Source organism: Carlito syrichta, unplaced genomic scaffold (genome assembly GCF_000164805.1).
Source record: "Carlito syrichta isolate Samal-C Ts95f unplaced genomic scaffold, Tarsius_syrichta-2.0.1 Scaffold317704, whole genome shotgun sequence".
NCBI classification, from domain to species: domain Eukaryota; kingdom Metazoa; phylum Chordata; class Mammalia; order Primates; family Tarsiidae; genus Carlito; species Carlito syrichta.
The window spans coordinates 59,654-72,830 of NW_007261800.1; the positions used below are offsets into that span (position 1 = coordinate 59,654).

Genomic DNA, 13,177 nt, shown 5'->3' on the forward strand with positions numbered 1-13,177 from the left:
CAGGGTAGCGTGAGGCCAGGCGGCACCCACAGGAGGTGTGGCTGTGAGCCCCAGGCACCTGGCCCTAGGCTGCCCTCCCTGTGACAAGGCAGTCCCACTCAAGCCAGGACCTGGGCTGCAGCACCTTTTCAGGTGAAACGGGGAGAGAGGAGGATCAGGGATCCACCACCATTCACCGCCCAAGGGCTGCAAGACCCCCTGAGCCGGACGGTTTCCCTTGAGAGCGTGTTGGTTCCCAAGGAGTACACGGTGGATGCCACCAACCTGCTGCTGCAGGGGACTCCGGTTCCCTCGCTCACCTGGCATATGTCTTGCCTCAGGAATCCCCAGTCTTTTGTAGGGAAGAGCCCTCTGCGATGACCTTTCCACGAGCCAGGTGAGGAGTTAGGCTGGTGGAGCACGGATCTGTGGGTTTGTGTGCTTGCAGCTGCAGGCATTTCTAGCTAGGAGATGGGTCTGGTTGGCTTTCTGGTCCACCTTCCTTCCAGTGTTTTACAGATCTTTGAAGTGGACCTGAGGCAGGGAGTGCATTTGACCATGGCTCCCCATCTCCCTCCTGCCTGAGAGGTGGTTTTGGCCGCAGATGAGGCAAAGAGATCCCTGTGACCACTGGGTTGGGAACCTTCTGCTTCCAAGGCGCAGGTGTGGGGCCGGGGGCTTCCCCCATTGACTAGGGTTGGGGTGGCACTTAGGAAAGCCTTCATCTGCAGCCCTAGCTTTCCAGGGGACTAGAGAGCCTGCTTGCTCCAGCTTCCTGGGGCTCACTGATCACAGGGGAGGCTTGTCTTGGGACAAGTAATTCCACTCTGACCACCCTGCTCATTGCCTGATGTCTTCCATGGGCCACCTCCTCACATCTGCAGAGTTCTTAGGTTGTCAGTGCTTCCCATACCGCACAAAGGAATCTGTGAATTTGTCAGATCCCAGCAACCAGATGCTTCTCTGCCTGCCATGGCTTTTGGAAGTAGTGAGAGCCTGCCCAGCAGCCAGGTGATTGGTCTCACTCTGAATCAGAAGTCAAGGAACTTTGTTGCATGGTTGAAAGCCACTCTACCACCAGGGTTTCACTGATGGAACAGAGTCTTTGGGATCAACAGGAGGCACAAGAATTTCATGATAATCCCCTGCTCGGTAAAGTAGAGGAAATCACAAGTTTTCTGTGACTTCCAAGATGGTGTCCCTTCTGACAGAAAGTCCCCCCCCTTAGACTCACTTGACCTGCCCATTTGCTTCTGATCCGTTTCTTGACCTTAAAACTAACAACTGCCTGGGCTCAGCATGGCAGACAGAGGCTCAGAGAGCTGACCACCATGCCCTGTTTGGCCCTTCTCCCACACCTGGTCTGTCCCTGGGCCTGCAGAGTTTTTTTTTCCTCCCCCCACCCCCAGGCCTGCAAAGTTCCAAACCCAGGTGTGGACAACAGTGGTACAAGGTGAGGGGAAGCTGGCTGGAGGTGAGTGTCAGGGCGTGACACAGAACTCACTGAGCAGAACAGCTGGGTGTCTTCTGTGCCCTTTTCCTCTGTGGGAACACAGAGATCCTTGTCTGCTTGTTGAGACCTGAAGCAACTTGACATTGATTCTGAGATGGAGGTATTTGACAAGATGCCATCACCTGTGGTTTGGAGACATGGTTTAATCCGTCTGTCCTCATTTACACAAACAAGACGCTACCTCTGTCTCTATAGTTTGCTGGAGTCGAACTCAAATCTAAGTAGGCGGCAGAGGCGGGAGGATAGCATTTCCTGGGTCTTTGGCTGTGTACAGTCGTATGGTCTCCCAACTTTAGACCATAGACTATGCCAAAAAAGCGTGCTTGTAAACATTACTTGGTGGTTGATTGATTGATTGATTAGGCAGCATTTTACTCTTCTGCCCAGGCTGGAGTGGAGTGGCAGAATCATGGCTCACTACAGCCTCCGTCTCCTGGGCTCCAGTGATCCTTTTGCCTCAGCCTCCCAGGTAGCTGTGACTACAGGCGTGTGCCACCACTCCTGGCTAATTTTTCTACTTTTTGTAGAGATGAGGACTCGCTTTGTTGCTCAGGCTGGTCTTGAACTCCTGGCCTCAAGGGATTTTCCTGCCTCGGCCTCCCAAATTGCTGGGATTTTAGGTGTGAGCCACTATGCCTGACCAGGAAGTGGTTGTTTTAATTACAGGGAGGTTCGTTTTAGAGTATCTTCAATTATCGACTCTCTTAATAAACTCTAAGTCATGACTTTATTGATAAGGATTTGAGTTGCATTCAATTCTTCTGTAACACTTCTATTTCACATTGTTCCCAAAACTTATCTTTGTCCAGTATGAATAGCAGGGTTAAAAAGTCACACCAGGGAAGTGTGCTGAGCTACTTTGCCAAGAAACAACTCTAAATTGATCATTTTTATCTTGTCTTGGACTTTACTTGACTCTACAGGCATTCCTTGGCACTCCGTGGCCTGTTCTACCAACAATTTTGTTTAATATGTCAGAGTTCCTGGTTTCTCTTCCTGCTGGACATCAGGCACGTCGCTGGCCAGACCGGTCTTCCCAGAAGGTTCAGCTGAACTTTGGGTGTCAGGGTGAGAAGGAAGACAACAGCTCTGCCCTGTGGTGTGTCTTAACCCGTACATGGCCTCTCCTGATAGACTAACACAAGTCTTTGTGGCCAGGAAAACTCCCAGTGGGAGAGGCTGCCCCTCTCCCAGCTTAGTGACAGTTCCTAGTCAGACCGGGTCAGAGGAGGAACCAAATCTGAGGTCATCTGGCATTCTCAGAGGCACCTGATGCAGCCGGGGGTGGGCAGGACCCATCCTCACGGCCCCTGTCGTCCTCTCCAGCAGAAGATGTTCTACATGGTTATTTTTCCTTCTTTTAATGAGTGCTTGTTGGGACTCGGGAATGGACAAGTGGATGTCCAGGTTTGCTCCTAGTACCAAGCCCACCTTTAATGTCACAGCATCATCTGGCTAGGTGAGACGTCATGAGACCACCCCCTCCATTTTCTCAACCCGCCTTCTCTCCCCATTTCATCCTCCTTGGCTGGGGAGTAGCTCCCACCTTGGAAGACCACTCCTCTTACAGGGAAGGTACTCTTGACCTGCCTTCAGCAACGTGGTCGTATATTTCAAAGCCCTCCTCCCTCAAGATAATTGGTTTTCCCTGGCCTGAATTCCCCTGGCTGCAATTGAAGTCATTGTTCTCTTACTCTGGCCTTAGTGGAGATGGACATGAGTAAGCCATTCTAACTCACGTCATTTCTCCACCCTTGGAGTTTGGTTATAGTGGTGGTGATGGTGGTGGGAGTGGTGGCCGCATTTAATGTCTATCAAACCGCCACAGGATGTGAGCTGCCGTCTTAGTGTTAATATTTTTTAAATCAAGGAAAAGTCGTCATAGCATCACTCCTCATTTCCTGTGTGGCCTTTGTGTTGACATTTTCTCGACTGCTTTTGGCTGTAATGTCTAAATTGATACCATGAGTGCTTAAACCAGAGTCCCAGCTAAAGAATGATGGCATGGAGCAGAAGATTTGGTGGCATGCATGTGACTGCTCCAAGAGCCAAAGAACTACAGCATACTCACAGGATGAAGAGCTGAGCTTTCAGTTATCTGTGAGCCTAGTAGGAGTCCCCTGTGGGAAAGTCACCCAAGAGGAAGGCAGTCGCAAGTTGCAGTGAGACCTGTATTGTATCTAGTACAAGGATGAGAACCCCACAGACTTTGGCGCTGGTCTGACCCCCTGTGACAATTGTGTTTTACTTAGAAGTTCCACTTACACTGAGATTATCTGACAGCTGGGCCCACATCCCAAGGAATGTCACCAAGTGGGGAGAGAAGGCTGTCCCTATAGCAGATCTGAGTACCCTGTTGCTACCCTAGCAGGGAGTACAGCTGAACCAGTGACTACACTTCTCAATCTACCCTATCCAGGTGTTCCTTCCCATCCACTTCTTAGCAATGCCTGTGAATGTCAGGTGCTGCAGCCTGAATGTTTGTGTCTTTTAGAAATTCATATACTGAAACCCTAACCCCCAATGAGATGGTATTATGAAGTGAGGCTTTGGGGAGGTGATTAGGTCTTGAAGGTAGAGTTGGATCAGTGCACTTATAAAAGAGTCTCAAGAGAGAGACTGTCCTCTCCCTTTGCAAAATGTGAAGACATAACAATAAGGCCTTGCCTATGAATCAGGAAGCCAGCCCTCACCAGACACCAAATCCACAGGCACCTTGGACTTGGACTTCCCAGTCCCCAGACCTGTGAGCAATACATTTCTGCTGTTTACAAGCCACCTGGTTTATGGTATTTTGTTATAGCAGCCTGAATAGACTAAGACATCAGGCAAAGCTGTGATAACTTAGATGTTGGTGTTATGGAGACTGGTAAGAAGATCTGCAAATTCCACCCTTAGTTTCAAAACTAAGAGCTAATTAGCCCTCCTTTGAAAGAGAAGAAACTTGTTTGTAGTTGTTAGCTTTCTTACCACCTGCTTAAACTCTAAGAATGTTTTAGAATAGTTCAACATTTTTTGTTGTAAGTGTCCTTCTTTGGGAGAGAGGAAAATATCTGGTGAAATAACTACCATGCTCTACACTCGTGTTTCTGAACCCTGGGTGATTTTCGGGCCCACTGCACACGCCCCCAGGAGACATTTGGCAATTTCTGGAGACATCTTTGTCACAACCGGGACATGGCAAGAGAGTGCTACTGGCATTTAGTGGGTTGAGGCCAGGAATGCTGCTAACCGTCCTAGATTGGGCAGGTTAGTCCCACAACAAAACGTCTGTGGTGAGGCACCTTGCTCTGGGCATGTCTGGTACATTCCATTTCATACAACTATCCTTGTAAACAAGCAGTGTAATCCCTCCATTTATTTTTGCACAAACCTTAAGTAATATACAGGAAGTCCACAACATACGAACGAGTTCCGTTCCAAGAGCACATTTGTAAGTCCAACAAAGTTAGCCTAGGTAGCCAACTAACACAATTGGCTATATAGTACTGTATGTGTTTAACGGGCTATACTGACACCTGGTGGAGAGAAATAATACATACAAAACACGTGTGCATCATTAAGTTTGTAACTTGAAAGTTTGTATGTAGGGAACTTACTATACTAGGATTTGAGGCCAGGTCTCCCTCCACAGAAAGCCCATGCCCTTTTCTTTATTCTTTTCCACAGTGGAGGCCGAGGAGAGCTGGAGGTGCATGAGGAGGGACGGGAAGTGGGGAGGGGCAGACAGAGCCATCTTCCAGCTGCAGGGGGAAACTGGAGCAGCAGCCTCAGCCTCGAATGGCCTCGGAGAACATTCAAGTGTGTCCTCCAGGTGGTGCCTCAGCCTGCCTTCAGCTGGACTTGCCCATCCAGACTTGGCAGTGTGTTTTCCCTCTCTTTGCACCCGAGTTAACGGCAGTAGCTGTGAGAAGGGGCAGCGGATTACTCATGGCCTCCCTGGGGTGTCTTGCTTTAATCACCTCCCTGTTTGCACCTGGGGTGTGAGCACCGGTCGCCATTTTTCTCCTTCTCCTTCCACCCGGCGCGTTATCCCTACCACCTGTTGTTCTTAAGTGTCTGCCTGAGTTCCCGTGTCTGTGTTCTTTCTGCACACGTAGCTTGTCTTAATGTTCCTCACAGATCGCTGCCTTCTGACACCGTAACAAATACATTCTTTCCTCCCATGACCTCTTCTTCCTGTTCCCCTTTCTAAATCCAGGGGGAAGCTGCGTGGGCTTCTCCTCAGGCAGCATGTGCTTTTGAGGTAGGGAGCTGTGGTTCCCTCCCCCGGGACCACTGGAGGACAAAGAGGATGAGCTTGCTTGCAAGCCATGATGGTCAGGCCAGAGGGATGACTTGTTCCCTTTGTTCCATACCTCTTCAGGGTACAGAGATGCAGGCGCCTGAGCTTGCTGAGCACGGGGCCAGGTCAGCAAACTGGGCAGCAAAGGACACTTGGAGGAGAGGAACAGAACAGGGATTGGGGACTGAGGTTCAAGGCCCAGCTTTGTCACTCCCCGGCTATGTCACTCCCCGGCTATGTCACTCAGGACGGGCCCTTGTCCTCACTGGTGAACTGGGCACTCCCGTCCCCAGCCTCACAGAACTGCTCTAAGCATTTGTATAAGTCAGAGTGCTGGGGCTGCATGGCAAACAACTCCAAGGGGTTATTGTGCTAGTTCACACAGGTCCTTTTGCTGTGGGCTGCGCTATCCCTTACGTTAAAATGACTGATTAGAAGAAAATGTTTAACAGAAGAACCAACCATTGTTGTTCATGGCTTAGAAAAGTGAATTTTTTCAAGGAGAGGAATATGCCTGTCAGGTGTCAGGAAATGCCCCTTAGTCCCTTGATGTCTCTCCCTGATGTCCCGGGGTCCCTGGTGGAGGATCCACTGTTACTGATGGGAGTAGGTTGTGGTCTCAGCCATATTGGTGCAAAACAATAGACTCCTCGAAGGCAGGAAACTGGCCAGGTAGCAGCAGCTCAAACTTCCTCTGGCTATTTTCTTTTTTTTTTTTGAGTTGGAGTCTCACTCTGTCGCCCAGACTGGAGTGCAGTGGCCGCTCCCGGCCACCGCAGCCTCGACCTCGCCCGGCTAATTTTTTGATTTATTGTAGAGATGAGGTCTCGTCTGCCCAGGCGGGTCTCGAACCTCTGGCTGTTTTCCTGTGACCAGGGCAGCTCCTGAGATTCAGGGCCTGCATAATAGGAGGCTGCCTCCTCCCTGCTGGAAGGATGTCTGGAACCCATCACAGCCTGTCCTGAAATTCATCTGTCACCAAGACCAAGCCCCTCATGGAGGACGTTCATTCTTCCCTATTCCTGGATGGTGTTGCTTACATCAGACAAACCTTAAAATATTGAGCATGTATTCAGACCTCTCCCTAGAATTGTGGCTTCCATAGTATCCACTCTTGGAGGAAATTTCTGAGAGGAGAACAAGAGATCTGGAGAACAAGCACCCTAGACCTCAGAATCCGAACCCAGCTGGGTCTCTCCGATCAGCTCACCACCACCTTCCCTATCCCCTCTCTAGAGGGGCAATATTTCACCCTGGCAGTTCATGTATAATAAGGCTTATAGCCCAGTGCCTTGTATAGAAAAGACTGCCAAGCTCCCTCTTCCCCAGTTTCCCAAGGGAAAGGACCACAGAGAGACTAGGATCTTGAATACAAGGTCTAATTTGGAGCCTGGAGTCATCTTAAAGACTTGATAAATGAAGACTCAGCTAATGTACAGCCTTTATTAAGAATTGACATCAAGCTGGGCTCAGTGGCTCAGCCTGTAATCCTGAGCCTTGGGAGGCTGAGGTGAGTGGATTGCCTGAGTCCGCGGGTTCGAGACCCGCCAGGACAACTTGGCGAGACCTCATCTCTACAATAAATTAAAAAATTAGCTGGGCGTGGTAGCGCACACCTGTAGTTCCAGCTACTTGGAAGGCTGAGGCAGAAGGATCGCTGGAGCCCAGCAGATTGAGGCTGCGGTGGCCGGGAGTGGCCACTGCACTCCAGTCTGGGCGACAGAGTGAGACTCCAACTCAAAAAATAAATAAATAAATAAACTCTCTCTAAAAAAAAAAAAGAATTGAAATCAGACACCTTAATAATACAACTGGGCCTTGACAACACTGGTTTGAACTGCACGGGTCCACTTATACACAGATTTTTTTTCTCAATAAACATATTGAAAAAAATGTTGAGGATTTGTGACAATTTGAAAAAAATTTACATATGCACCATGGAGCCCAGAAATATCGAAAAAATCAAGAAAAAACTATGTTATGAATACATGACATGTGTATTAGTCCATTTTTATCGTTTATTGCCATAAAATATATACAGATCTCTTACAAAAAGTTAAAATGTATCAAAACTTTTGCACAAAAACACATGGCACCATTCACAGTCAAGAGACAAGTAAACAAACAAAAAGATGCAGAATTACATTATAACTGCACAAAATTAACTATAGTCGATCCTGCACTACTGTAAAATCTTATAGCTACTTTCTGTTGTTGCACTTGCAGTGAACTCAAGTGTTGGAATTATCCACTTAAAACACGTGTGACACTCATCAACTCCATGCAGCTGGCTGTCTTTCCAGTATATTGTGTATATCTGTAAAAAAATGATCTCTTGGCCAGACTCAAGCCTGTAATCCCAGCACTTTGGGAGGCTGAGACGAGAGGATTGCCTGAGCCCACGGGTTTGAGACCAGCCTGGGTAACATGGTGAGACCTCATCTCTACAATTAAAAAAAAATAAAAAACTAGCTGTGTGTGGTAGCATGTACCTGTAGTTCCAGCTACTTGGAAGGCTGAGGTGGAAGGATTCCCAGAGCCCAGCAGGTTGACGCTGGGGTGGCCATGAGTGTGCCATTGCACTCCAACCTGGGTGACAGAGTGAGATTCCAACTCAAAAAAAAAAAAAAAAATCTCATGGTTCTCGAGTTGTTATCATTATGTTCAGTGCAATACAATAAACTTTGAGTAACACCACGGGATCTATACAGAATGCCCCTTGCAATGCTGGAAGGGCTCCTGAGGAGCAGAGACAAAGAGTCATGACATTACAAAAATAAACTGGAATTGCTTGGTATGCACCATAGCTTGAGGTCTGCACCTGTGGTAGCTGCCGTTTCAGACAGATGATTCATCGTATAAACAGAGGATGTAGTCTTACGGTCTCAATCAATATAGTATGGTACTATAAATGTATTTTTTCTTCCTTACCATTTTCTTAATAACATTTTCTTTTCTCTAGTTTACCCTTATTGTAAAAACACAGTATATAGTACATATAGCATAAAATATGTATTCATTGATTGTTATTATTATCAATAAGGTTTCCATTCAACAGTAGCCTATTAGTAAAATTGGAGGGGGATCAAAAGTGTACCTGAATTTTTTCTTTTTTTGAGTCGGAGTTGCACTCTGTCTCCCAGGCTGGAGTGCAGTGGCCTGCTCACGGCCACCCCAGCATCGACCTACTGGGCTTCGGAGATGCTTCCGCCTCAGCCTTCCAAGTAACTGGGACTACCATGCCTGGCTAATTTTTGATTTTTTGTAGTGACGAGGTCTCACCAAGTTGTCTAGGCTGGTCTCAAACCCACGGGCTCAAGCAATCCACTTGCCTCGGCCTCCCAAAGCGCTGGGATGACAGGCTGAGCCACAGAGCCCAGCTGCACAAATTTTTAATTGTGCAGGGGATCAGTGCCTCTAACCCCTGCACTTTTTAAGGGTCAACTGTAAATAAAAACTAAATAAATGTTTAAGACCTCAATTTCGAAAGTCTGGTTACTCTGGCAGTGTCGACACCAGCTGGCCGCCTTCAGCCTTAGTGCTTAGGAGAGAGAGTGTTTAGGGACTTTCTGTAGCCTGCTGATGTGCACCGTGCATGCTGAGAGCTTGGGCCCAGGAGCTTCTATGCTGCTATCTGGTGTTGGAAAGCCCCACAAAACACCTGGCTTCTGAATGTGGCAGTGGCCCGAGCCACACCAGCCGATCTCTGGGCCTTCCTCTACCTCTAAATTTCTAGGACTCTGTGTCCCAGAGTTGGTTATTATAAGTAATATGGGAAGATATTTGATGGGGAATCAGAATCCCAAATTTTCAGCCTGCAGCCTACAGTGGCCACGGCTACCCCATAATACCTGCACCAGGAGATCAAGCACAAGGGTAAAAGGAGGCACAAAAGAACAGCTTAAGCCTCAGCAGGGCATTTGGTCTCCAGACTCCATTGGGGGGGATTCTGCTACCCGTCCCACTGCCCTCCTGACAAGAACCAATTTATTTAAGTGGCTTATAGAGATCCTTTGATCTCAAGAAGGGTGGGCAGGGCAGGCCCTTCCCCAGCCCTGGGGAGGGATGGAGACTGGCCTCAGCACGTCCTGGAATCTCAGGATTCTAAGTCTGGAGCTGGGATTGGTCCAGAGGTGGGTGATTTCTCCCGTCCTGGCCAAGGATGTATAAGGGAAGTCTGCCAGGCAAGGTGTCTCTTCCCGAGTAATGAGACAAAGGTTCAATAAAGAAAGGTTTTTGCCTTCCTGCTTTCTTCTTGCCTGGGACTTAGTGAAATGCCTGGAGGTGGGACAGTCAACTTTGCAACTATGAGGACCTCATTGGTGAGGATGGTAAAAAAGAAAAAAAAGAAGCCTCGGTCTGCAATGACATCATTGGGCTGCTATATCAACCTTAGACTTCTTGTTGCATGAGCTAATAAATAAAGCCCCGCGTGTTTAGGCCAGGGGTCATTAAACTCGGTAAAGGATCAGACAGTAAATATTGTATGCTTTCGGGCCTTACAGTCTCTGTCACAACTACTCAACTCTGCTAATGTAGCATGAAGCCAGCCATAAACAATTCGTCAGCCAGTGAGCATGGCTGTGTGCCAATACAACTCTCTTTGCAGACACTAACATTTGAATTTTATATAATTTTCAAGGGTCGTGAAGTGTGCTTTCTTTGATGTTTTTTCCCAACTATTTAAAGAGTATAAAAATCGTACAAAAAATAACCCACAGCCGGTTTGGTCCCTGGGCCTTCGTTCACCGTCCCCGGGGTTGAGCTCCTGTCAGGTTGGTTTCCTGTGACTGGCAGCCTAGTGCGGTGCTAGCTGACACAGCCACAGTGACGGCGATATTCCTCCCTGGGAAATATTCTTAACCCCTCGTGCCTCTCTCACGTCTGTTTCAGAGGGTCTTGCTGTTGGAGTTGGATTCGGGGCTGTGGAGAGGACGGCATCGGCCACCTTTGAGAGCGCCAGGTAAGCCAGCCCCGGGGCTCCAGAGTGGGGATGGGCACCCGGCAGCGTGTGGTGTGCTCACGCCTTGGCTGAGCTGTCTGTGCATCGCCCTGCAGCACCCCCAGCCCAACAGGGCCAAGACTGATGGGGGGAAGCCCATGGCGCTCAGCTGAAGAGGTGGTTTGCAGCAACTGAGCCATCAGACGGGTGCCTGTGACTTCACACGGATAGAGTCGCAAGCTGTCCACCAAGCCCTTCGAATGCCTGAACGCTAATGTCCAGAAAGCATCCCAGAGGCAGCAGTCGGCGCTCTTCTTGGCTCCTCTCTTCATGCAGCTCTCTGTCGTTCTTAACTCAGGGCTCCTCTGGTTCCCCATCTATTCACCTGCTCCCGGAAGGCTCCTGTGGTGACTTCTCGTGCTGTGGCCCGTTCCTAAGTGTCAGTGTCCCCAGGGCTCTGTCTCCACATCATCCTTTCTCCTCCCTTGATGGCGCGCTTCTTGGGTAGCCTTCTCCATGACCATGACTTTGTTTGCCATCTGTTGGCTGGTGCCTTCTGTCCTGTGGGGCCTGCTGCCCCTCGGGCGTCTTCATGCAGGTGCTTCACAGGCTTGTCACCCTCAGCATTTCCAAAGCTGAGCTTGTGTCTCCATCTGCTGTCATGGAGAGCTGCCCCTTTTCCAGGGTTTCCTGTCACCACCGTACTCAGTTGACCAAGCCAAACCCATTGTTACCCTTGGCATCTCATCTTTCCTCCCCTTTCCTAGACCAGCCCTGGGCCTTGTCAATTCTTCCTCTCTTCGACTTCCTTTGAATTAAACAGGGCCTAGATAAGGGCACAGCCTTGGGTCGCATGATGGAGGCCAGCACGTGACCCACTTGTGCCTCAGATCCATAAGTACCGCAGCCTCCAGGGTGGAGGCTTCCATCCAAGGGCGAGAAACTCAGGTGACACAGGGGACTGAGGGATAATAAGAATGAGTGGAGACTTTCAGATGAAGACAGTTGGGAATGGTGAGAACTATGGTGAACTTCAGATCGTACATGCACTAGCTAAAGGCGCTTGAATTCACAGTTATTTAAAAAGGTAATGCAGCTTGGTGTGGTGGCTCACGCCTGTAATCCCAGCACTTTGGGAGGCAGAGGCAAGAGGGTTGCCTGAGCCCAGGGGTTCGAGACCAGCCTAGGCAGCTTGGCAAGAACTCTTCACTATAATAAATCAAAAAATTAGCCAGGCATGGTGGTGTGCACCTGTAGTTCCAGCTACTTGGAAGGCTGAGGCAGAAGGATCGCCGGAGCCCAGCAGGTCGAGGCTGCGGTAGCTGTGAGCATGCCACTGCCTTCCAGCCTGGGCAACAGAATGAGACTCCGACTCCAAAATAACAAACCAACAAAAAAAATATAATTCAGGTTGGATGACTCCAGGGCCACTGGTTTATCATGCCTGCAAATAGCTTGTTCCACTACCATCCGACTGGTGCAATCCCAAGATATCCTCCCCATCCTCTCACAAGGAAATGGCACGGCCTCTGATGATCAGCCCTGTGTCTGCTGGCCGCAGCCATCGGAAACTGGTTTCTCACACGACTCCTCTTTCATCCTCCTCGCTACTGAACTTGCTGGGGCTTCTTTATGCCCCATGAGGACTGTGTTCGTGTCACTTCACTGCGTCTGTTTCCCCAGCCGGAGCAGAGCTCCTGCGTGTTAAATGTGGCTGTTGTGGCCACTGGATCCTAGGGCTGCGTGTTAAGAGATGTGTCTGCTCCACGAAGCTCCTAACGCATGCATGGGCTGGCGTGTTCCAGGTCAAATTCCTGCCTGTTCTCGGCTTCTTATTCCTGCCTCTCAGACCCTCAAGTGATTTCCTCACCCTGTCTCCAGCATCATTCATTAAGATGATGCCTGTTGTGAAAATCAAATGAGACGGTCGATGAGGAAGGCCGAGCCTTCAGAATGTAAGAAATGTCACCCAAAACAAGGGCTAATTATGACTCATCACACCCTGCAGACTGCTTGTGTAGTGCAGGGCCTGGGGTGGGAGCGTGCGGCTCTTTGCCCTGACATAGCCATTTTGATCTTGAATTCATTAGACCATGAGAAACCTCAGAGCCGTGCAGTATCCCCGGGGCTGAAAACCCCAGAGGGTCTGACCTTATAAACATTCAAAGGCCAGGTCCTCCCAGAGCCCAGGAAGCCGCGCACGCCGCAGAAGGTCCGTGCCCAGCAAGTGACAGCCGAGCCCCAGGCTTTCTGTCTGGTGGCACCACATCCCCCGCCACATCACGGTGTCAACTCCAATGTCCCTCTATTCTGTCACCTGCACTTTCTGCCAATCTTTATAAATATTTCTTAAGAAAGTGGAGCAAAAATATTTCCAAGTCAGCTCCTCCCTTTCCCGACCCACCAGACTCCCCCTACCCCGAGTTATATAAGCCCTCGGCAGAGTCTTCTTGTTGAG

The 13,177-nt window shown here is 49.3% G+C and overlaps 1 protein-coding gene across 1 annotated transcript in view; it reads left to right on the top strand.

Annotated features, from left to right (window-relative positions):
- Window positions 1-356: 356 nt before the first annotated feature.
- Window positions 357-13,177, top strand: part of LOC103277420 (zinc transporter ZIP11-like) — a 96,206-nt gene continuing 83,385 nt past the window's right edge. The window contains exons 1-4 of the mRNA XM_008074793.2: window positions 357-376; window positions 864-990; window positions 1,389-1,432; window positions 10,600-10,740. Of these exons, the coding sequence (XP_008072984.2) occupies window positions 357-376; window positions 864-990; window positions 1,389-1,432; window positions 10,600-10,740 (332 nt within the window). The remainder of the gene's footprint in view (window positions 377-863; window positions 991-1,388; window positions 1,433-10,599; window positions 10,741-13,177) is intronic.